At 45.5% G+C, this 24,447-nt stretch overlaps 1 protein-coding gene across 2 annotated transcripts; it reads left to right on the forward strand.

The window, feature by feature from the left end:
• The first annotated feature begins 2,937 nt into the window (after nucleotides 1–2,937).
• On the forward strand, nucleotides 2,938–16,280 carry LOC307220027 (snaclec bitiscetin subunit beta-like). Of its 2 annotated transcripts, none has more exons than XM_079983690.1 (6): nucleotides 2,938–3,045; nucleotides 4,310–4,412; nucleotides 7,711–7,937; nucleotides 10,631–10,768; nucleotides 13,409–13,544; nucleotides 15,903–16,280. In XM_079983690.1, exons 2-6 carry the CDS (start codon nucleotides 4,352–4,354, stop codon nucleotides 15,983–15,985), a joined length of 645 nt encoding a protein of 214 aa, XP_079839816.1. In that variant the 5' UTR covers nucleotides 2,938–3,045; nucleotides 4,310–4,351; the 3' UTR covers nucleotides 15,986–16,280. The 2 variants fall into 2 exon arrangements, with proteins under 2 accessions (XP_079839816.1, XP_079839815.1); XM_079983689.1 differs by having other exon boundaries at nucleotides 4,327–4,412.
• The last annotated feature ends 8,167 nt before the right edge of the window (nucleotides 16,281–24,447 follow it).

The following is a 24,447-nucleotide window of genomic DNA, read 5'->3' on the forward strand; positions in this document are numbered from 1 at the left end:
TGGTGAAGTTTTAAGTGGCCCTGCGGTGCTTAAGAATCATTTCTTCAAAACAGTTCCTCTACTTCCCACCCTCCAAAAACTGGTGGGAAGTCCATGTGTGACTGTAAAGAAAGGTGGAGAATAAGGATTTTTCTGCAGCCCTCTTGGTAAATATTTGGCTCTCAAACAAATTCATCAGCTCAAACATATGTTCAATTGGTGGACTTTGTTTTGTGTGATCAGTAGATGCCACTCAAGGGTGTTCAGTCACCATTATGATTGTTGGAACAGGACTTACCAAATGGACATAAGAGCAGGAAAATGGAGCTTGAACAGATCCTCCTCTCCATTATTCAACATCCTGAAAGGAAAGTCATTTAAGAATCATAGAATCATAGAGTTGGAATAGGCCACAAGGGCCATCGAGTCCAACCCCCTGCCAAGCAGGAAACAAGTGTAAACAAGAGGGCAAGTGTAGATGCAGATTTTATCCCCTTTTTCCTTTTGGCCTTTTTCTCACACAGAAGTGGCAGCTCAGGGCAAGCAAAGTAGGTCTGGAGCTGGTTGGTGCCACGATGGTTGACCAACTGGGACTTATCTGTTTTTTCTCAAAAGCAAAGCATGCCAGACAAATCTTCCTTCCTTCCTTCCTTCCTTCCTTCCTTCCTTCCTTCCTTCCTTCCTTTTCCCCCTTTCTTTTGAGTTACAACTATGGTGGCTCAAGGGAATGCTGTGGACATAGTGTATCTTGATTTCAACAAGGCTTTTGACATGATATTCCTCCATTATCTTCTTGCAATGGAAGCTGGTGAAATGTGGACTGGATGAGGTAACTGTTAGGGTGGATCTTTAGCTGGTTGACTAACCGAACCCAAAGAGTGCTCATCAGAGGCACCAGCTTCTGAAGAAGAATGTGGGGACTGGCGGTGTGCTGCACATGACTTTGAATGCAGTATTTCAGGACATCAGAGGAGCCGGGGCAGAGCCAAGCATGGCCGCAGTGCAGTAGCAGCAGCACACCTTCAATGGCCATGGTTCCTCTGCTGCTGCTGCTGCTGCTGTCGTCACTGGATTGGGGCCTCCTGACTCCTTCCCCTCCACGGGAGGAGGAGAAGGAGGAGGAGCTGGCCTGGGGCTGTGCTTGGCTCTGCACCTGGCCTCCTCCACCACTTTTGGACATTGGGGGCAGTCCCCTCCCTGAAAATATTAAAGGGCCTAATAATAATAATAATAATAATAATAATAATAATAATAATATACCCCACCCAACTGGCTGGGTTTTCCATCTGGGCGGCTTCCAACAAAATATTAAAATACAATAATCCTTCAGATATTAAAAGCTTCCCTAAACAGGGCTGCCTTCAGGTGTCTCCTAAAAGTCTGGTAGTTGTTTCTTCCTTTGACATCTGGTGGGAGGGCGTTCCACAGGGCAGGTGTCACTACCGAGAAGGCCCTCTGCCTGGTTCCCTGTAACCTTGCTTCTTGCAATGGGGGAACCGCCAGAAGACCCTTAGCGCTGGACCTCAGTGTCCGGGTTGAACAATGGGGGTGGAGACGCTCCTTCAGGTAAACTGGACCGAGGCCATTTAGGGCTTTAAAGGTCAGCGCCAACACTTTGAATTGTGCTTGGAAACATACCGGGAGCCAATGTAGGTCTTTCAAGACTGCTGTTATGTGGTCTAGGCGGCCGCCGCCAGTCACAAGTCTAGCTGCCGCATTCTGGATTAGTTGTAGTTTCCAGGTCACCTTCAAAGGTAGCCCCACGTAGAGTGCATTGCAGTAGTCCAAGCGGGAGATAACTAGAGCATGCACCACTCTGGCGAGACAGTCTGCGGGCAGGGAGGGTCTCAGCCTGTGTACCAGATGGAGCTGCCCTGGACACAGAATTGACCTGCACCTCCATGGACAGCTGTGAGTCCAGAATGACTCCCAGGCTGCGCACCTGCTTCCTTCAGGGGCACAGTTACCCCATTCAGGACCAGGGAGTTCTCTACACCTGCCTACCTCCTGTCCCCCAAAAACAGTACTTCTGTCTTGTCAGGATTCAACCTCAATCTGTCAGCTGCCATCCATCCTCCAACCGCCTCCAGACACTCACACAGGACCACAAGGGCTTAGCCCCTAGGAGGTGGTACCCCTGGTGCTCATTAATGGTTCCCTATCCTCCTAGAAAAAAAATTGACAAGTGGCGTGCCATTAGGGTCTGTCCTGGGCCCGTTGTTGTTCAACATCTTTAGAAACAACTTGGACAAAGGATTTGAGGGGCTGCCCACCAAATCTGCAGATGACCCTAAACTTGGCGGGGTAACGAATGCCGCAGAAGGCAGAATCAGGATTCAACATAACCTTAACCAGGATGCCTATCTGTCATGGATGCTTTAGTTGAAATTCCTTCATTGCGGGGGATGGACTCTACAAGTCTATCATGAATCTAATTATAATTTATGGTTTGGGGGCAGATCCCCATAATCTCTATATCCAGTGAAGCATTAGAATTCGAGCAAACTCAAATTCATTGCAGTGATTTGGATTAGATTGCCCCTGGCAGACCTTCCAACCATAGCTGTCAACTTTCAGATTTGAAAATAAGGGATCAGCAGCCTCACCTGTCCTGGGGAGAGTCTACGGGATACCTAACAATGCGGGATAGCAGTGGGAAGCAGTGGGAAACGGCGCTGGAATAAGGGAATTTCCCACAAAAAAAAGGGAAGGTTGACAGCTATGCTTCCAACTCTGCCATTCTATGATTCTATGTGCCCTACACTGGTTAGTATAGTAGGTCTATTCTCTGTGTTCATACTCCATGGATGAATAAGATTCAAGTATGTGTTTGTGAAAGGTGTTAGGGATCATCAATTAAACTAACAGTGGCGTCAAAGGCAAGCCCCCACCCTCCTTTGCTTAAGGAGGAGAGTATATATAAAAATAAAGACATGCACTATTAGCCTTCTTGTGCAAAGGAAAAAGCTCCAGTCATCCAAAAGTTGGGTAAATACTACTTAAAACTGCTGCTGCCCATTACTAGTGTTAAAAGAAGGGAAGAAAAGGGAACAATCTACGAAACAGGTATTTCTCTAAATAGACATTTCATTAAAATGCATATATTTATTTCAAACATGTGAAATAACTTCCAAGGTGGCATACAAGTATTCCTCTTTATGGAGTCACCACCCATATCAAGGAATGGAGGAGAGATTTGATTCAGGTCTCCTTTGAATTCAAATCTGTTAAATCTGAACTTTCCAAAACAATATGAAAAGTGAAACGCAGCTATCCTTCACAGTTCGCAGTTATGTGAATTTTGCCGTGAAGCTCACAACCAGTGTTTACATAAGTGCAAATGTTAAGGGAGAGAGCACTTAAACATGCATTTACTGGTGATAACAACATAATAACTAATATTAAATAATATTATGTTAGGATAAATTGCTTGCAAAAATTTGTACGTTAGTCGAAACGGTGTTTATTAGGATAAATTTGTAATAAAAGGCTGATAAAGGTTGTTGTTTTCTAAATTGTGAATTGCTGCAAAATCTGGAGAACTGCATTTAAGATTTGCAAAGTGAGAGAGGACAAAAACTTTATAAATGAATGGGGGAAATTTGTAAGTTACTTTGGAGACCACTGTAAGCAGATGGAAACAATCGCAGGATTTTTATTTCACTTGTAGTGTAAAAATTACCATGGATAATATGGTTTGATATAAACATTGGAGTATGGATGAATATGCAGTGATAGATGTTTAAAATGAGACACCATGGAGGAGATGGGAGGGGGAAGTCCTGAGATCCAGAGAATCTCTCTATATAGATACATTTTTTTATTCTCTGTTTATTTGTACTTTGTATTTGTAAAACCAATAAAAATGATTAATTTTTTTTAAAGATTGCAAAATGAGAAACTGAGAAAACCAAAATTGACAGGTCCTTCCATCCCTACCCACATCCCACAGTTCTCCTATGTAACAGAAGATATGACATGGTATATTTAGTGCTCCACTGAACATGTTCTGCACCTTTGTGCATTCCCTCTCCTACTCCCTCTCTCTCTCACACACACACAGTGATGGATTAGTAATCCATTTTTTTATCTGCCTGATCAGCAGGCTTTAGGCGAGACTGCCACTTTACTGAAAAATTAGCTCACAATCTTGCAGTTTGGGAAATCCATGTCATGTCTGAGTTGCACCTGTCTTCTCAATTAATTAATCAACTAATTAAATTAATTTGAGAGCTTCAAATGGGCTCAGTTCAATTTCAGGTGCCTGTTAAAGTGGAAGAAGATTGGAATTTTGATCTTCATACATGAAAACAAGTGTTCACGCAAACAGTCTTTCCTTCACTGTAGGTGAAAGTTCTGCTACCAACTGGCAATGAAGCCACATTCAGTTTTGATGCTCTACCTAGGAGTGCTGCTTCTCCCTGTATCTGAAGGTGAGATTAAAGTGCCTCGTGATCTTGATGTGAACCCATCTCCTGATACATCACCTTGACTTTTTGCTATATTCCCACACTGGCAGTGGTACAACTAGATACGTGGACTAAGTGGTTTGATTTGCACAACCCTTTTAGACAAAATCTTTGCCAGCACATGCTCCTGTGTTAACTGAAGGTTATGGGCTGATAACCTGGGAAAAGGGCAGGAAGTGGACTCATCCTTTTGTCTTCCCTGGAGCCCAGCAGGCGGGGTGGAGAGCTAAGTCTGCAGTTGAGACAAAGGCTAGAGCTTTTGGATTGCCAGGGAATGAAGAAGGAACCATGTTTCTCCCCAATGGAGGAAGCAGGGTCTACTGGGGTAGACTGAACTGTGAAACTATGCTTAGGACCCACTTCTGTATATGTAAATGAATGAAAGTACTACAAAATGCCAGTGAACTTCCCATTGGCTCAAAGGAAACAGAACTGTAGTATGTTGCGCCCAAAAATTCCTCACTGCTCTGGCAGTGGAGAGTATCTGGGAGTAAGGTTTGGGGTTATGCCCCGGTAAGTGGCTGTAATGATGAAGTACAGTGGTACCTCAGGTTAAGAACTTAATTCATTCTGGAGGTCCGTTCTTAACGTGAAACTGTTCTCAACTTGAGGTACCACTTTAGCTAATGGGGCCTTCTGCTGCCGCCGCGCCGCCAGAGCCCGATTTCTGTTCTCATCCTGAAGCAAAGTTCTTAACCTGAAGCACTATTTCTGGGTTAGCGGAGTCTGTAACCTGAAGCGTATGTAACCTGAAGCATATGTAACCTGAGGTACCACTGTACTAGGATTGACCTGATGTTGATTGGATGCAAGCAGCCTCTAAGGAAAATTTTGCATTCACCTCAGGCAGTGAGAGATTTTACTTTCTTGGGCTCCATGATCACTGCAGATGGTGACAGCAGCCACGAAATTAAAATAAGCCTGCTTCTTGGGAGAAGGGCAATGACAGGCCTAGACAGCATCTTGAGAAGCAGAGACATCACCTTGCCAACAAAGGTCCGTATAGTTAAAGCTATGGTTTTCCCAGTAGTGATGTATGGAAGTGAGAGCTGGACCATAAAGAAGGCTGATCGCCAAAGAATTGATGCTTTTGAATTATGGTGCTGGAGGAGACTCTTGAGAGTCCCATGGACTGCAAGAAGATCAAACCTCTCCATTCTGAAGGAAATCAGCCCTGAGTGCTCACTGGAAGGACAGATTGTGAAGCTGAGGCTCCAGTACTTTGGCCACCTCATGAGAAGAGAAGACTCCCTGGAGAAGACCCTGATGTTGGGAAAGATGGAGGGCACAAGGAGAAGGGGGCGACAGAGAACGAGATGGTTGGATAGTGTTTTCGAGGTTACCAGCATGAGTCTGACCAAGCTGCAGGGGGCAGTGGAGGACAGGAGTGCCTGGCGTTCTCTGGTCCATGGGGTCACGAAGAGTCGGACACGACTAAACGACTAAACAACAACAACAACAACAATATTGTTCCAGGCCACCCAAATCTCTGCCAAGCAGTAGCAGGAGTCTGGGTGCCTTGGCACTTCGTGTTTCCTTGGGGGGAAAATGAGGCACAGTGGAGAACTGGTACCTTTAAGAATGAAGGTTTACTCACAACCTGAGTTTACAGAGAGAGTTCAAACCATTTACATCTCCAGAACGGCTTGTCTTTTCCAGCAGCACAACATTGGATTCCCAGGCATCTTAATCGCCATGCCCCTGTCTCTCTGTCACAGCCTGCTCCAGCCAGCCATCATAGTTGCTTCCCATCAGTCCCCACATGAAGTTCTTGTGAGATTTTGACCAGCTTCGGCCCATCTGAAGCTGAAGCTGATACCGGCTCGTCTTATCTTGAGCCTAAACAGAGCGCGGTCACATACAGCGGAAGGATAAGCAGTATGTGCCACATTCTTAACTTTATTTACACTTCTATGCTGAGAGAATACAAACATGCATCTTGCCTCTGCGAGAGCAGAAAAGCAACTCCTCCCGGAAACAAAGAACACCGAGAGAACAGTGAAAAACAGGAAACCAGTGAACGTCACATCCAGTCTCCCATTCCCGTGGGAACCCAACAGTACTCTGACTGTGGCATGCATAACAATGTCCCGTGACAAGCATTTCGCTGCACAGTGAAGGAAACAGAAACCAACAGTTCTGCCCAATTTCTCCTTCTCCTTCTCAGCAGTACTTGCACAAAACAGCGCTTTCCCTTCCACTTCCAGTATCCCCCAGCCCCAGTCGCCCTGGCAACACCTGTTTCTCAGGCCCACTGTAAGACACTTTTTCTTCCTGTTGCTTACATCCAACCAAGGGCAATCCTACCGCAGAAGCTATAATCAGCCTTTTGCTTCTTCAGTAACCCACCCCCAGGAAGTCATTGCCAGGGTGGCCCTTGCTAAATTCATGAGTTTGAGTTAGCTCAAATTCTAACACTTCACTGAATGTAGAGCTTATGGGGGATCTACCACCCCCCCAAAGAAATCTCATTTAGGAAGACAATATATAGGAGTACTATAGTATTAACCTGTTGTTAATGTGTCCGCTTTGCAAGGAATAAAACCTGACTGAGCCATTTTGAAAGTGCTTCAGAGGACTAGCATTGCCAACTCTTCAATTTCCACCCGAGCAATGCGCTCTACGTGGGGCTACCTTTGAAGGTGACCCGGAAACTACAACTAATCCAGAACGCGGCAGCTAGACTGGTGACTGGAAGCGGCCGCCGAGACCATATAACACCAGTCTTGAAAGACCTACATTGGCTCCCAGTGCGTTTCTGAGCACAATTCAAAGTGTTGGTGCTGACCTTTAAAGCCCTAAATGGCCTCGGTCCAGTATATCTGAAGGAGCGTCTCCTCCCCCATCGTTCTGCCCGGACACTGAGGTCCAGCACCGAGGGCCTTCTGGCGGTTCCCTCACTGCGAGAGGCCAAGTTACAGGGAACCAGACAGAGGGCCTTCTCGGTAGTGGCGCCCGCCCTGTGGAACGCCCTCCCATCAGATGTCAAAGCGATAAACATCTACCTGACATTCAGAAGACATCTGAAGGCAGCCCTGTTCAGGGATGTTTTTAATATGTGACATTTTAGTGTACTTTTCATCTTTGTTGGAAGCCGCCTAGAGTGGCTGGGGAAACCCAGCCAGATGGGCGGGGTACAAATAATAAATTATTATTATTATTATTATTATTATTATTATTATTATTAGGGTATTCATCTTTTATTTAAAAATAATTGGGGGTGTTTCTCATGGGGTGTCTGATTTTGTACTTTTCCCCCCAGGCAATGGGCTTCCGGAGGTCAAGTCCCGCGAACGCCGGTTCTTGCTGGGAAACGTTTTTGATTGGAACAAGCCTCCTTCCGGGGACAATGAGGTCCCAGTATCCCGTGACTCTTCTGTGGTCGAGCCAGAATTGTTTTGCCAAGGTGGCTGTCTTGATGGTTGGATAAGTTACCTGGGCCAGTGCTACATGTTTGTTCAGAACCGAGAGACGTGGGAAGAAGCTGAGGTAGGGGCATCTTTAAAATGAAGATTTTTCTGGGGGCTCATCTTTCTTGTATCCTTCCTTGCTTAGATTTTGTGCTCCGCAAAGTCCCTGTTACGCTCCTCCCTTCCTAGGTTGCAGAAAAGAAGCAAGTCTCTACTTTGTTTTGTTCTTCAAGCATTTTTACAAAAAATAAATGCGCTGATCCCGGGGGGAAGGTTACCATTGGCGTAGTCAAAGTCCGGTCCTGGGTCACTAGCCTGGAATCAGTCCACAAGGAGCGGGGCGAGGTCCGAAGCAGGAAGCCGGGCGGGGACAGGAGCACTGGAGAGTCAGGTCTGGGTCCGGGCAGGAACAGGTACTCATCAACGACGTTGCTCCCACAACCTGGGACCAGGCCGACTGGCCTTTATCTGTTCTGAGGCCAGGGGCGGTCCCGGCCCCTAGGAGACCCGCCTCTCTTGGCCTTAAGGCGAGCACTCCTCCTGGGAGAAACCAGTTCCCTTCGCCTCTCTGCCCTGAGCCTCGGCAGTTCAGGAGAGGCTAAAGGGTTACTGGGCCCAGGGGGAGACTCACCTGCAGGCACTGAGTCCTCAACTACCTCTGGAGCCAGAGTGGGATCACCTGGTGCCTGCTCCTGAGGATCCGGCACAGGTGCAGGCACTTCAGAATCAAGGCCCTGCCCCAGTTCAGCCGGCCCTGGAGGCGGGGACTCCTGTGCAGGATGGGATTCCTCCGGTTCAGCCTCTGAATTGGAATCCCAGGCCATCACAATAAACATGAAAAAGGGAAAGGGGGCTATGGCATTCGAGTTAATTTTAAGTACCACCCAGGACCTGCTGTGAGATGTAAATGTACTTGAATCAACTGGAAACAGTCGCCATGGTGCTACTAAATTCAGAGTGTATGTAATGATTAAAACATGCAAAACAGTCATATCTAACTTAAAAAGAGGATGCTTCTCAGAAATTAACCAGGATCCACCTTGGTGAACACCTCTCTTCAGATCTTATGCATCTTCATTGGCTTTCAGTTTGTACCTAGGTAAAATTTGAGACTTTGGTTTTTACCTTTAAAGCCACAAATGGTTTGGGACCAGGTTATCTTAGGGACTGTATTCTCCCATATGTACCTGCCTGTGGTGTTCGCACAGAGCCCCCGGTCGTTCCACGGACTATTGACCCTGCACCACCATGGCTTATCTCTTCCACTGCCACCAACCAGGTTTCCCCGGTAATATATTCAGATTCCAGTTTATTGTGAACGCAAACAAGTTTTAAATACTTTGAAACACTGTAATCCAATTCACTCTCTCCATCTCCCCTCTGTCTCTAACTCACTCCTATGCCTCCCACCCACAAGAAACCAACCAAACTAACTGCCAAAACCCCTGTGTTGAGCCTTAAACACCATTAGGCTCTGCCCCTGGGCTTTCTTATTGGTCAGCCTATTAACCCTTTCTCTCTCTCCCCCAGTACGACATCTCCATAATGAGCGGACAAACGCCACAGGGACAGTCCTTCCCACCTGCCAAAGCATTTTTCTTTCCCAGAGTCCAGAGGCAAAACACTCTGAGGAAAAGAAGATGGTGGCCATGACTGTCGGGAGAGTCAGTTTGCAGCAGTGTATCTGCTTAGTAAAAAGGAAGGTAAAGGTAAAGGGACCCCTGACCATTAGGTCCAGTCGCGGTCGACTCTGAGGTTGCGATGCTCATCTCACTCTATTGACCGAGGGAGGTGGCGTACAGCTTCCAGGTCATGTGGCCAGCATGACTAAGCCTCTTCTGGCGAACCAGAGCAGCACACAGAAACGCCGTTTACCTTCCTGCCGGAGCGGTACCTATTTATCTACTTGTACTTTGACGTACTGGGACGCAGGTGGCGCTGTGGGTTAAAGCCTCAGCGCCTAGGGCTTGCCGATCGAAAGGTCGGCGGTTCGAATCCCTGCGGCGGGGTGCGCTCCCGCTGCTCGGTCCCAGCGCCTGCCAACCTAGCAGTTCGAAAGCACCTCCGGGTGCAAGTAGATAAATAGGGACCGCTTACCAGCGGGAAGGTAAACGGCGTTTCCGTGTGCGGCTCTGGCTCGCCAGAGCAGCGATGTCACGCTGGCCACGTGACCCGGAAGTGTCTCCGGACAGCGCTGGCCCCTGGCCTCTTAAGTGAGATGGGCGCACAACCCCAGAGTCTGTCAAGACTGGCCCGTACGGGCAGGGGTACCTTTACCTTTACCTTTACTTTGACGTGCTTTCAAACTGCTAGGTTGGCAGGAGCTGGGACCGAGCAACGGGAGCTCACCCCATCGCGGACATTCGAACTGCCGACCTTCTGATCAGCAAGTCCTAGGCTCTGTGGTTTAACCCACAGCGCCACCCGCGTCCCATAGTAAAAAGGAAAGGAGACACAAAGGAAAGATTTTGCAGTGACTGCTGCTGACAGGATGCTGTCATCCTCCCCACCCTTCATGTTACGCCCTAGACCTGTGCCCCCTAATGGTACCATTGGGTGGCATAAAAGTGGCCCACTCAGTCTCCTGTAAGGGGTCGTTTGTGTCTCTGTGACCCACTGCTTCCATATTATTTCGCCCCTGTTGCATAAAATGGTGGTCATTTACACAGAGATCCTCATGCAGATTCTCCGATACAAAATACGACTGTAGCATTTCCTGAGGCATTTTCTCACATTCTTCAGTTGCCTTCCCATTTCCAATTTACATTCCAGAGAACTTGCCAACGCAAAGTCACAGGTGGACATCTGACTAGCGTCTCAAGTGCAGAACACAATGACTTCCTTGTAAGTCTGGCGACTTACCACGGACAACAGACGGCCCAGTTCTGGACAGGAGGAAGCCACAAAAAGGCAAGTCCATCTAGCACAACACGAAAAATGGTAACTCCACACCACTCTGGAGAGAAGAAAAAATACATTGGTACCTCGGGTTAAGAACTTAATTCGTTCCGGAGGTCCGTTCTTAACCTGAAACTGTTCTTAACCTGAGGTGCCACTTTAGCTAATGGGGCCTCCCGCTGGCGCCGCGCTGGCACCACGTGATTTCTGTTCTCATCCTGAAGCAAAGTTCTTAACCCGAGGTACTATTTCTGGGTTAGCAGAGTCTGTAACCTGAAGCGTCTGTAACCTGAAGCATCTGTAACCCAAGGTACCACTGTATACTGCACAGTTGCATTACCAAAGCAAAACATGGCACTTAAATGTTTTGCAGACACAATTTTTACGATTCTAACTCCTCTACCCAGAACTCTTCCCAGTGCTCTATGCCTGAGGGCTTGTTCACACTTCTGTTGGTCCCATGCTTTCTAAACACGGGTTCAAGCGGTTTGCCTTTGTTTAGTGATAAATTGGAACAAACAGCAACCCAAAGAAAACCTAGTTGCCGTTTGCTCTGATTCAGCACTCAGCTCAACCACAGTTTTCCCAAGGGAAAGCAGTTGGGCAAACGAAAGTGTGGCTAATTAAGAAAGAGCTGTCAATCCTTTCCGTGTTCTGATTGATCTCTAGGTACTTCATCACCCCTGTTCTATAGGTGGTTCCCCCTCAAAATGAGGGGCAGGACGATGCGAATTTGGGCACAGACACAGTGTGCACACCACACATTGCCTTGCCAAGTCATTTCCCCCTTCCCTACACCACAGGCCAGGTGAGGGGCAGGTAAAGAGCTGGCTCAGCCTGAAATATACTCAGAGTCGAGTGTGAATTTCGTGCTCTTTATTCAGCTGGTAGGAGCAATGAATGAAACTTTCCCTAAAACGTCTAGCTATATATATATATTATTTACACAATGGGCCCCGCGTGATTGGCTAATTCCGGGCTCCTCCTGCAGGCCAATCAGGTTGCTGATTCACTTCATTCAGGAGCCTGATTGGCTGCTCCTGCAGGCCAATCAGGTCGCTGATTCACTTCCACCTGGAGCTGGATTGGGTGGTTCCTGCGGACCAATCAGACTGCTGCAGTCTGGATCCTATTGTTCCAGGATTCAGCTCGGGAAATAACACAGCCCAAATAGGACAAAGTACAATCCAAGGGATGCGGGTGGCGCTGTGGGTTAAACCACAGAGCCTAGGACTTCCTGATCAGAAGGTTGGCGGTTCGAATCCCCGCAACGGGGTGAGCTCCCGTTGCTCGGTCCCTGCTCCTGCCAACCTAGCAGTTCGAAAGCACATTAAAGTGCAAGTAGATAAATAGGTACTGCTCCAGTGGGAAGGTAAACGGCATTTCCATGCGCTGCTCTGGTTCGCCAGAAGCAGCTTAGTCATGCTGCCCACATGACCTGGAAGTTGTACACCGGCTCCCTCGGCCAATAAAGTGAGATGAATGCCCCAACCCCAGAGTCGACCACGACTGGACCTAATGGTCAGGGGTCGCTTTACCTTTACCTTTACAATCCAAGGCTGCTGGGTCTTGCGGAGCCCTTTGCTGAGCACTCTGCGAGACACAGCAACCAACCGATCGCTGCTGCTTTGCAGCCTGTGCCTCTGCCTTTGCAATCCAATTTCAAATCATGTGGACAAAAATTACCACATGGTGTAACAGTGACCAGGAGCGAAACTGAGCTTTATTTCACCAGGGTCAAAGAGGCAGTTTGGCACATACACACACACACACCCCACACATTTGCATACACATGCAAAGGGACTGGAGACCTCAAAGGCACTCCTCTGGAGGCTTCCCCCGGGGCAAAGAAATCTGGCTAGACATCCCCCCCCCATAGCTGTGGCACTGTAGTGACATCAGGTGATTGACAGGTAGGCAGCCTCACCCTCTTGCCCAGCCCTGCAGCAAGGAAATTATGGGCCCACTTGCGGAAGAAGAGGTGTGCAGGGGGAGCGCATCGCCCCCAGCAGTGCAATCCTGGTGGGGTGCCATCACGGCTGTCCCCCCGCCCGCGCTGGGCACCACACCCCTAGGCCGGCACCAGCCCTGCCCCCGCCTGCTCTCTGCCCCCCCCCCAGTGCCCGAGCATGAAGCTCCGCCACTGTATGTGCCAACTCCTCTATGGCGCAGAATGCAGCTCTGCTTGAGTGTGTGAACCAGGCTTCGAAACATGTTCCCACGCTTCAGTGCTCATGTTTTCAGCTAACGAAATAGCACGTTCAGAATTAAAAGTCATAGTTGCCATTAATATTTGACAGAGAAGCCTGTCTAACATGGTTAATAATGGAGCAGAGCTTTAGGTGACATCTAATTAAAAGGTTTTGCTGAGATTCTTGGAATAAGCTGTGCTCACCGAACAATGCAGAGTGGCAGATTCCATAAAATCTCAATCTGTTTGCAGATAATCCATCTGATAAATTATGCACCGCACATTATTCACGCCCTTTTAAAGTATGGAAACCCCACTTCATGCAAGAGACTTTTGTGCGCATTCCTTTGAAAACGCCTCTCGCTCATTCCGTTTCAGTCGTGCTTGAATATGGAAATTCCTAAACAGTTTACCGGGTGGTGCGATGGTCTTCATTCAATTCCTGCTTGGTTATTCTGCAGGGATCTTCGCTAGAATGGACGGATGGCTCCGGGGCAAATTTCCTTCAGCGTCCACTGAGCTCAATTCTTCATGTTTTTGGGGAAGCAATTAACAGTATTCTGCACAGTCGCATCTGCTTAAAGATAAATCTAGGAGGTACATTGTAATCCACAAATATGATATATGTATTTGTTTAGTTCATCCCAGAAAGCTAGGTTTCCTCCACTTTTCAAAATTCTAAGTATTAAATACTCCTCTGGTCACTTTCCCAGCAATTGATACTTTAAGCTAAAGTGATATTTAACACTTTACATGTTGGTTGTGTTTTGTTTGTGTTGTGCCATTAAAATGCCATTGGATACAACAGGCTGATGTTAATTTTAGGACATCATTGAGTGCAAATTGCATCAAAGTTCCATTGCAGAATGGAGTGAGCTCCCTAAAAAGGAAGTTTAGAGCTGATTCACTCCCACCCACCTCAGATTAGGCATTATTTTTATCAAACTAGTTCAAATCAGAGTTAAATGCCCAGCCGAACAACATTGCAGCAGTTGGTTGTCCAGGGATTTCATTTTGGGATAACATCTACATTCATCTTCAGTTTCACTGTATAAAATTTCGTGGCTGCCATGTCTTGAGAAATTTGGCAAGCGTTAGCAAACCTGTTTGGACTTTCCTTGAAATCACTCAATATTTTATTTCAGGATGAATATCCATATTCTTCTTGGGTGCAATCCACTTCTTGGGTGCATTTTCAGTCAAAACCCTAATTGCAAAGTTTACGTTCAAATGCAAAGTTTACATTCTCCAGGCTCATATGGTGCTTGGAACTTTTAAAAGTAGTTTGGCAAACCTATTGAGGACATAACTGGTGCTCCAGAAAGGCTTGGAGCACACAACTTCATCGGGGAGAAATTCCAGAAGAGTGGTCATATTATTCTGTTCTTTATACTTTAGCAAAAGGGCTTTTATGATGGCCATATCATTCTGTGTGCGGTGGAAGTAATTTGAGCATACATTTCTTGCCCTGAAAACAAATGCATTTTAGTGTGCCCAAACCACCTCTACCACACTAAAACTGTAACATCTCCTGTCCCCCTGAAATAGTAAGGGTACCAAATGCATATAAAGTGAGTAATGAGCTGCCCAAAGAAAATCACTCACCCAGTTTGTGGCAGATGTACAATCTTCTCTTAAGCGTAAAACTCAGGCGAAACAATTGATTCCTGTTTGCAGTGAAGGGAGCAGAACACAACCCTCACTGGCTGATCATTTTGCCTATCGTGTGGCTATTTTTCCTCTCTGCTCCCCAGAGGGTATTTTCAAGTTTTCATAAACTGAATGGGTTTAATATATATAACCTTGTAAGTTTATTCAATTAAGCTTTTGTCTAGTGCTATATATATATTACCTCTCTCGCCCTGACCTAGCCACTGTGATCCACGTGATGGTCACCTCCAGACTGGATTATTGTAACTCACTCTACGTGGGGCTGCCCTTGAGACTGACCCAGAAACTCCAGCGGGTGCAGAATGCCGCGGCGAGACTCCTTACGGGGTCCTCACTGCGAGATCACATTCACCCGGTGCTATACCAGCTGCACTGGCTCCCGGTGGAGTACAGGATCAGGTTTAAGGTGCTGGTTTTAACCTTTAAAGCCCTATACGGCCTAGGACCCTCGTACTTACGGGACCGCCTCTCCTGGTATGTCCCACAGAGGAACCTACGGTCTTCAAACAAAAGCATCTTGGAGGTCCCAGGCCACAGAGAGGTTAGGCTGGTCTCAACCAGAGCCAGGGCTTTTTCAGCTGTGGCTCCGATCTGGTGGAACGCTCTGTCACAAGATACTAGGGCCCTGCGGGACTTGACATCTTTCCATGGGTCCTGCAAGACAGAGCTGTTCCACCAGGCCTTTGACCAAGGCACAGCCTGACCTCCTTCTTTGGTAATTCTTCACAGAACTCTAGCCCAATGGTTGCCATCAATTTGATTTGAATTAATTTTATAATGAAATTATTTTAGAATGTTGTATTATTTTATTGTTGTTAGCCGCCCTGAGCCCGGCTTTGGCTGGGGAGGGAGGTATATAAATAAAAATTTATTATTACTATTATTATTATTACAGATAGGTAGCCGTGTTGGTCTGCCATAGTCAAAACAAAATAAAAAAATTCCTTCCAGTAGCACCTTAAAGACCAACTAAGTTAGTTCTTGGTATGAGCTTTCGTGTGCATGCACACTTCTTCAGATACACTTCGTGTGCATGCACACGAAAGCCCATACCAAGAACTAACTTAGTTGGTCTTTAAGGTGCTACTGGAAGGAATTTTTTTATTTTGTTATTATTATTTTTTATTATTATTATTATTATTATTATTATTATTATTATTATTAGACAAAAGCTTAATTGAATAAGCTTACAAGGTGCTTGGCATTTTTGATGAGAAGATAATATTTTTCTTATGAATTATTGGATTTTATTTTGTTTTTATTCACTGCTTGCTTTTCTTGCAGGCCAGGGTAACTGGGACGGCTCTGATTGCAAAAAGAAGCTACCCTTCATCTGCAGCTACAAACCCAACCTGACACCCCCATAATTGCAACAGAAAAATAATGCAACCTCTTCTACTGAACCTGCTTTAACAAACACGGACACGGACAAAATCAAGGTTTTTTTGCTTAAGTGATACTTGTTAAATGTGGTCCAGATATTGACACATGCCATTATTTAGAGTTCGTACTACTTAAATAAAGTCTGGCTCAATTTGAGTGCTTAACAAGATCTATGTGCCACTTAACCTCCACGGGGATTTGAGGAATATTGATGAGAAACCTTTAATTTAAAAATAATTACAAATCATTCATTAAAACATTACTTATTTCACCATTTAATGGCCTGGTCATACATTTTAAATGCTGAAAACACTCTCCTTAGGCGTGTCAGATAAATCCATGAAGAGTTAATTGAATGCTGTTATTGGGTTGAAAGAAAAAAGAAATGGTTGTAGTTTTAATCATCAGTTCAAAGAAAAGTCACACAAACATGAAAGGAAGTGCAAATCCAATGGAAAAAGCATGGGTCTATCATTGTACACACAAAAGATACAGAAATTTGTCAACAGCACTGCTGAATGCAAACTTGTTATTATGGTTATGTATGTTTAATTGCTTTGCATTATACATCACTGTGTCCTGTATAAACAGACAGCTTCCCTTTGTTTTTTTCTTAATTATAACTTGTGTATCATTTGTTAGACATAATAGATATGTCTGCATATGTGAGGCACAATTCACAAAGATATTCTCCTGAACAGCAGCCCATGGGAAGAAATAGGGCAAAGCGAGAACACATCTCTTTGTGCAACAATCTTGATGGATATCTGGCAGAGAAGAACATTGCAATGGATTGTGTTTATAGTCAACAAATGACAAAAGCGTTGAAGGGAATTACAAAAATAATAATAAATGCTCAGAGGTTATCAGTATTAAGTTGTGGGCGAACATATCAAACGACACAGCGATTCTTCCAAAGCAGCTCTTTATTTGTAAGCTGGAACAGAACTGAACTGAGGAGCTCAGTCAGCCCGCTTATATAGAGCTCCACTAGAATGCAACAGTAACCATTTTCTGTAACTAGCCAATCACTGAACGTGACTTTCGATCCTTCATTTGCATAACTATCTACAGTATCCCCCTGCTGGCCCAGGGTGAGAACTTCAGTACATAACAATCAGGATTTGGTGGTTGTCAATGGCAGGTACTTACATGTTTAAAGAATAGACACCTTTACCCTTATGGGCCTTATTGAAGTTAAAAATGAACAAACGCTGGATATGGATGGCATCTACACTGGAGTTCTTAAAGGACTCAAATCTGAAATTGCTAGCCTTTTTGGAGAAATATGTAACATGTCCCTAGATTCAGCCTCCATGGTGGAGGACCAAAAAGCAGGTGTTGTAACACTGTTTAAAAAAGAAGTATTCTAGGAAGGATACGGGAAATTACAGGTGCATTAACTTAACATCTGTTTGAGGAAATGTGGTAGAAAGTATCATTATTAAAGATCAAATTACCAAGAACGTACCTTGCTGAAGTAGAGTTGACCTGACTTATCAAATATAAGTTCTGTCTAGCTAACCTTTTTAGGGTTCTTTGAGAGGGCCCATAAGTAGGTGATAACGGTGACCTAGAACACATCATATACCATTAGACCTCAGTGCCAGCAAAAGGCTGATGGCCTCCAGCTCTACTTCCCATTGTCCTTGGAGGCAGGTGAGGTTGTGCAGGTGCTGGACCAAGTGCTCGGAGGCAGGAGGCAGTCAGCAAACACACTTCTGCATAGCTGTCAACTTACAGATTTGAAAATAAGATAAGGGACCAGCAGCCTTGAAAATAAGGGACCAGCAACCAAAATAAGGGACCTGCAGCCTCACCTGTTCCAGGCACTCCAGTCTTCCTGTCCTCCTGCAGTCTGGTCAAACTCATGCTGGTAGCTTTGAGATCACTGTCCAACCAACTTTGTAACCAGAGGTTCAACTGAATAGAATCTGAATCACATACACCACAAGGCCTATGCAGCCTCAACTTAAGATGGCTCCCCGGCCTGGCTTTGCACTGCAAAGTTTGCAGCAGCACGTGCAACAAAATGGCATCCAGCATTCAAAAAACCCCTCAGCTTGCATTAACTAGCCACACACAAGGCATGCAAGCTCCACCCCCCAGTCGTTCTTAGACTTCTTATTGGGTGAGCAACACAGTTGCGGCCTCCCTCCTCCCTGGCCGGCAGGGAGGGAGGGAGAGGAGCTGCTTCCTTTGAAATTTAAGGGACAACATTTAAGGGACATTTAAGGGACATCCATCAATAAGGGACAGCAGCGGGACTTGGCGCTGGAATAAGGGACTGTCCCTTCAAATAAGGGACACTTGACAGCTATGCTTCTATAGGATTCTGCTTCAGTGGGCTCTGTCTGCCAATGGGCAGATCACACAAGGCAGTCATCCATTTTTGTTTCTCAAGAGAGACAGAAGTCCCCATTCCGAGAGAACAGTTTGCTCCCCTCAGAGTCCTTGAATCCAGTCACAGTCACAGAATTGCAGAGCTGGATTCCTGCAAAGCAGGAATCACAGCTAACTTGTGACTTCCAAGGTTACAGTGGAAAATCCACCCAACTCTTTCCTTCACCTTCATGACAAGTTAACTATCTATTTTACTCTCTCACTTGTGTCTGTCTTTCTTATTTCACAAATCTCACCTGTATTTTACATTTGTGAGATTTTGAAAGCTATTTTCATCTGAAGTTTCCCCCTTACTGGTTTCTTAACCCTCTCCTTATCCAAATGGAAGTCTGCTTTTCACTCCACAAGCATTTGTTTATTCCTGACAGTAGCAAAAGTTCATACCTGAGCTAACACCCCGGGAAAGAATATTTCATCCACCTCTGCTTAAAAGCTGTTTAATTCTCCACATTGCTACACTCAGAGGAAGACACTTTATGTAAGGGAAGTCCCTTTTCTTTTAAAGTTGTTTGGGCAGGCTAATTCCAAATCTGTTTGTAGATCTGCACAAAAAAAATGGTAAGGCTGTTTGCAGATTGCAATGTTCCTTGCAAAGTGTGAAGGGTGAGTCTGCGAAGGAAAAACAGATGAAACTGGTTCTGATCTGCTAATTGGGTTTTTTTAAAAAATCTCCCCAGCTAATCTCAGCTGGAACTCTTAAAAGCAATTTCACTTGTGTGACTTTTGAGGCAACAGTGAAAAAATACAAATAACAACCACCGCTCTGGCATCATCTTGGCCCTCTAAGCTATACTGCCATTATTCCCATTTTACTTAAAGCCACCAGCTGGCCATATTCAGATGTCCGAATAAACTGCAGGGCATGGTTTACTGTGAATGAGCTTGTATACTCTTCTGATTCACTCCTGCTACACTCCTCCCCGGACGCGGGTGGCGCTGTGGGTAAAACCTCAGCGCCTAGGACTTGCCAATCGCATGGTCGGCGGTTCGAATCCCCGCGGCGGGGTGTGCTCCCGTCGTTCGGTCCGAGCGCCTGCCAACCTAGCAGTTTGAAAGCACCCCTGGGTGCAAGTAGATAAATAGGGACCGCTTACCAGCGGGAAGGTAAACGGCGTTCCGTGTGCTGCGCTGGCTCGCCAGATGCAGCTTGTCACGCTGGCCACGTGACCCGGAAGTGTCTGCGGACAGCGCTGGCTCCAGGCCTATAGAGTGAGATGAGCGCACAACCCTAGAGTCTGTCAAGACTGGCCCGTACGGGCAGGGGTACCTTTACCTTTACTTTACACTCCTCCCCTGATGCCAAGATTTGTTCCTGACTTTTCAGTTGTGCTTTGTTTGGGTGAGGAGTGCAGCCAGAGTAACTGGGCAGTGTCCACAGCAAGTATGCCACATGAATCTCTGGTGATCCTAGACTATTGTTGAAAGCCACCTCAATCTCTGAGTGGTGCAAGATTCCTGGGGTTCCAGGCTCTCACCAGAGCCAGTGTTTCCTTCTGAAAATGAGGCACAGCAGAGACTGTGGTGTTCCTAGGATATATGGCTTATTTACGCATATATACAACCTAAGCCTACCTTTTTCTTCTTTCTTTGGCGATCACTCGTAGCCAAGTAAGATTGTCTTCCATACACAGTCTTGACAGTGAGTCCATAAGTGACTGTGGAGGCCAGTTCTGAATCCACACATCCTTCCACAGTGGGGACATAGGTTTCCAGGTAGGAGTTGATCACGGTGAGGGTTTGCCATGTGTGCCTTCCTCTTAGCGTGTTTCTCCCTTTCGTCCTGAGTTCAAAGTCCATGACACCTTTGGTAAAGGCTGTTCTCCAATTGGAGCATTCACAGGCCAGTGTTTCCCAATTCCCGGTGTTTATACTACATTTTTTTAGATTTGCCTTGAGAGAGTTATAAGCCTCTTTTGTTGACCACCAGCATTTTTAACTTTGGAATAGAGTAGTTGCTTGGGAAGACGATAATCAGGCATCCGCACAACATGACCTGTCCAATGAAGCTGATGTTGAAGAATCTTTGCTCCTTCCAGTACACTGGCATTATTTTGCCTGTCTTCCCAAGTAATGTGTAAAATTTTTCGGAGACAATGTTGATGGAATCTTTCGAGGAGTTGGAGGTGGTGTTTATAAGTGGTCCACGTTTCACAAGCATACAGCAAGGTTGGTAGCACAATAGCTTTGTAAACAAGCATTTTGGTTTCCCTCTAAATATCCCACTCCTCAAACACTCTGCACTTCAATTGGGAAAAAGCTGCACTCTCAGAGTTCAGGCGATGCTGGATTTCAACATCAATGTTGGCCCTTGTGGAAAGATAACCGCCCAGGTAAGAAAACACTTTCCAATGTTACAGCACTGAGCTGGATTTGCCTGCGTTGAGATATAATCTTGATAGCTATCATGGAACATACTAATCAGTGATCTGTCCAGCAGTCATCCGCACTCATTATAGCTTTTGTAAGGAGCACATCACAGCGAACTTCAGCTTGGACAATTACATGGTCTAAGAGGTGCCAATGGTTCAACCGAGGGTGCCTCCATGATATTTTAAATTATTATTTTTTGTCAAAAGAGTGTGTTTTTAAAAACAAGATTGTGTGCTGCACATATAGTCAAAAGTAAGATTCTGTTCTGGTTGCTGTTGCCAATTGCTTGTTTCCCAATAGTTCTAAGCCGCAGATTGAAATCTAGCCCAACTTTTGCATTAAAATCACCCAGGAAGATAATTTTATCCTCCTTAGTCGTCTTTGATAGTATGGCATCCAGCTGGCAGCAAAAAAATGTTTTCATCGGCATGCAGTGTTGGTGCATAGGCACTTAGAATAGTAGCCTGTTGGCTTTTGGTGAGTTTTATTTGAAGGGTTGAAAGTCACTCATTAATGCCAGTGGGGACTTCTGACAAGGGCATCACAAGATCGTTTTTGATAGCAAAGCCTACTCCATGTATTCAACATTCTTGTTCAGGTAGAGCTATCCAGAAGAATGGAGGGATTCATAGCATTACCAGCCTGCAACCCCTTCCCCTCTCAGTCACAGCACAGCCAGCTCTTATACTGTACTTCAAATGGTGGCTTTGATTTCTAGCTGACTCTGAGTTGAGGGAGGCCTTTGCCATCTAGCTCAGAGCCTTTGGTTCCTAATGGTCCATTTCATTCACTTTGTTCTCTTAATGGCTCATCACTTTTCCTTTGTTTTCTTAATGGACCATCTCCCAGGCGATCTCCTGAATATGGGAAGATGGGTCCAGAGATTAGGAGTCTGCCGATCAGAAGGTCGGCGGTTCGAATCCCCGCAACGGGGTGAGCTCCCGTTGCTCGGTCCCTGCTCCTGCCCACCTAGCAATTCAAAAGCACGTCAAAGTTCAAGTAGATAAATAGGTACCACTCCAGGTGAAGGTAAACGGCGTTTCTGTACGCTGCTCTGGTTCACCAGACGCAGCTTAGTCATGCTGGCCACATGACCCGGAAGCTGTATGCCAGCTCCCTCGGCCAGTAAAGCGAGATGAGCGCCGCAACCCCAGAGTCGGCCACGACTGGACCTAATGGCCAGGTGTCCCCTTTACCTTTACCTTTATCCACTTTCACAAACACAAGTCTTGATTAGGCTCTAACACTTACTGGACCCAAATTTAGGGGATTCTGGCACCAGCAAACTCATAACAATATAAAGCTGGCTCACCTTGGTCCAAATCCAGTATTGTGAATGCATTGCTGTGAAGGATTTTCATGGGGAATGTGGTTTTGTGTTCTATTCATTTCATTGCTAGAACAATGAAGAATTAGGTCTCCTGCATTTATGTATGAGATGAAAATTTCCTATTGATTTTTTAAAATCAACAAATGTCAAGGGAAAAAGACATTGTTTAACTCATGCCCAATTCCAATTTTGTAATTATATCTTCCAAGATTATTAAAATAATATCTTATAACAGCGAAGGAAAATAAATGGCACAGTAAATTGTATCCTATTTTTGCTCTTATCTTTGTCCTCATTCCATTGTTTTGCATTGAAATTATTATATTTTGTTAAAGCTCGCTTTCATTTTTCCTCGCTCTCTGGAGATTAAGTCTAGGTGAACAATACAGGGTTATCAAGACAAATTCAATTTTGCAGGATCCTAAAGGGAAATATTTATGAAAATGCTACCATTAGAAAAGATAAGATGCCTGTCTCACTTGTCTTCCTGTGGCTGAGATTATAAATCAAAGCTGAATATATCAAGACTAACACTTTGTGAAGCAAGGCAAGGGGCATAATATTTCAGCAATGGAAAAGATTGTCTTTTATTTTACCAAATACTTTTATTTTAATTTATCTGGTATTTTCAGTTTCTTTCTCCTCAAGCAATAAAATTAAAATTATTATATTGTTACATCTGAAAAGTCAAAACATTTAATACATTTAATTGCAGGCTGGATCTTCCTTAGTTGTTTCTTGACCCATCAGCAGTTGACAAGGGATTGGATGGATCATCCAAGACTCAATGACCCAAGATTCATCTTCCTCCTCCTCCTCCTCCTCTTAGTTTTTGTTCCAAAGGCCTCCCTCCCTGCATTTGCAACTGAATACAGCTAGAGTTCCTGCGTGCTACACCTGTTGAGCAGGTGCCAATGAGAGAGGTCTCCACTGGTGCCTTAAAAAAAAATTCTTGTTGATCTCTTCCTACAGAGGCTTAAATTATAAACCCCGGTGATCACTTTCTTGACACTGTTTCCAGAAGAGCTAGTGCTGCTAACTAAGCTGACTGCTGTTAATTTTAATTAGGGGATGCAATCAACGTTAGTGCTTTCTTTTGGTGATGCACCCATGTTCACTGGGTCCTCCAATCAGGGTTCAAATTTTTCACAGTGGGACAGTGAGTAAAGAATAAACAGTGATAACAATCAAAGATTCGAGAGCATAACAGACACAAATCAGTTCATTGGTGTACAATGCTTCATTTAGGCGTATTATAATGTTCAATAGAAGGTAATGATACAGTATTATGAAATTTGAATAAAATAAAGCAAGGTGAAGGAATCTAAGCTGACATCTTTATCAAGCTATCCACCATGGCCTTGTTGCTGGTGAGTCACCACTGGTTTCCTTCTCATTAAAGCATAGGTGAAATTAGGGTGTGTGTGTGTGTGTCCCCCATGTGTGTGACATCACACTTGTTGACCTCAAATTGCATTTGCATGCCTATGGTTTTGGGTTACTATGGTGCTGCACAAAAGATGAGTTGCATTCAGCCCTAGAAATCATGGGACACGTGGACAAAATCCTGAGACAAACAACATGTGTCTGAGCCCTGCAATCAGTGAGTAAAACCTCTTACCGGTAGGCCGGCAGTAACCACACCAGAAGAGACCAACTCTCAGTCTGATGCCGGCAAAGCACAGACCATCTGCTACTGGCTGGGAGACCAAACCAGGAAGACTCCAGGCAGCCCCTTCAGCCTAGTCCTCCTCTATCAATGGTCATCTACAGAAGATGCTGATGGGGTGTGTGCTGAGGGCTTGTCCACACTGTGGACACTGCCAGTGTGGTGTAGTGGTTAAGAGCGATAGACTCGTAATCTGGGGAACCAGGTTCACGTCTCCGCTCCTCCACATGCAGCTGCTGGGTGACCTTGGGCCAGACACACTTCTTTGAAGTCTCTCAGCCCCACTCACTTCACAGAGTGTTTGTTGTGGGCGAGGAAGGGAAAGGAGATTGTTAGCTGCTTTGAGACTCCTTTGGGTAGTGATAAAGCAGGATATCAAATCCAAACTACTCTCCTTCTCCTCCTCCTCCTCCTCCTCCTCCTCCTCCTCCTCCTCCTTCTCCTTCTCCTTCTCCTTCTCCTTCTCCTTCTCCTTCTTCTTGTCCCCTGCCTAGAAAGCACAGGTCCAAGCTGTTTTCCACAGGTCTGAGTAGTTTTGCCTTTGCCCCATTGCTTTCCCCTGGAAATTGGAACAAATGGCAATCCGCAGAAAACCCGATTGCTGTTTGTTCCGATTCAGCTGTAAAGATGCGGTTTCCCTGGGGGAAAGCGATGGGGCAAATGGAGGTGAGGAT

This window comes from Podarcis cretensis (assembly GCF_951804945.1).
Source record: "Podarcis cretensis genome assembly, chromosome: 7".
Taxonomy (NCBI): domain Eukaryota; kingdom Metazoa; phylum Chordata; class Lepidosauria; order Squamata; family Lacertidae; genus Podarcis; species Podarcis cretensis.

Bases quoted from the DNA above. Each gene is read 5' to 3' on its own strand.
- LOC307220027 (XM_079983690.1), top strand. From the start codon at position 4,352: ATGAAGCCACATTCAGTTTTGATGCTCTACCTAGGAGTGCTGCTTCTC. The intron at 4,413-7,710 runs GTGAGATTAAAG...TTTTCCCCCCAG, and splicing joins GCTTCTCCCTGTATCTGAAG to GCAATGGGCTTCCGGAGGTC. The intron at 10,769-13,408 runs GCAAGTCCATCT...GTTATTCTGCAG, and splicing joins CAGGAGGAAGCCACAAAAAG to GGATCTTCGCTAGAATGGAC.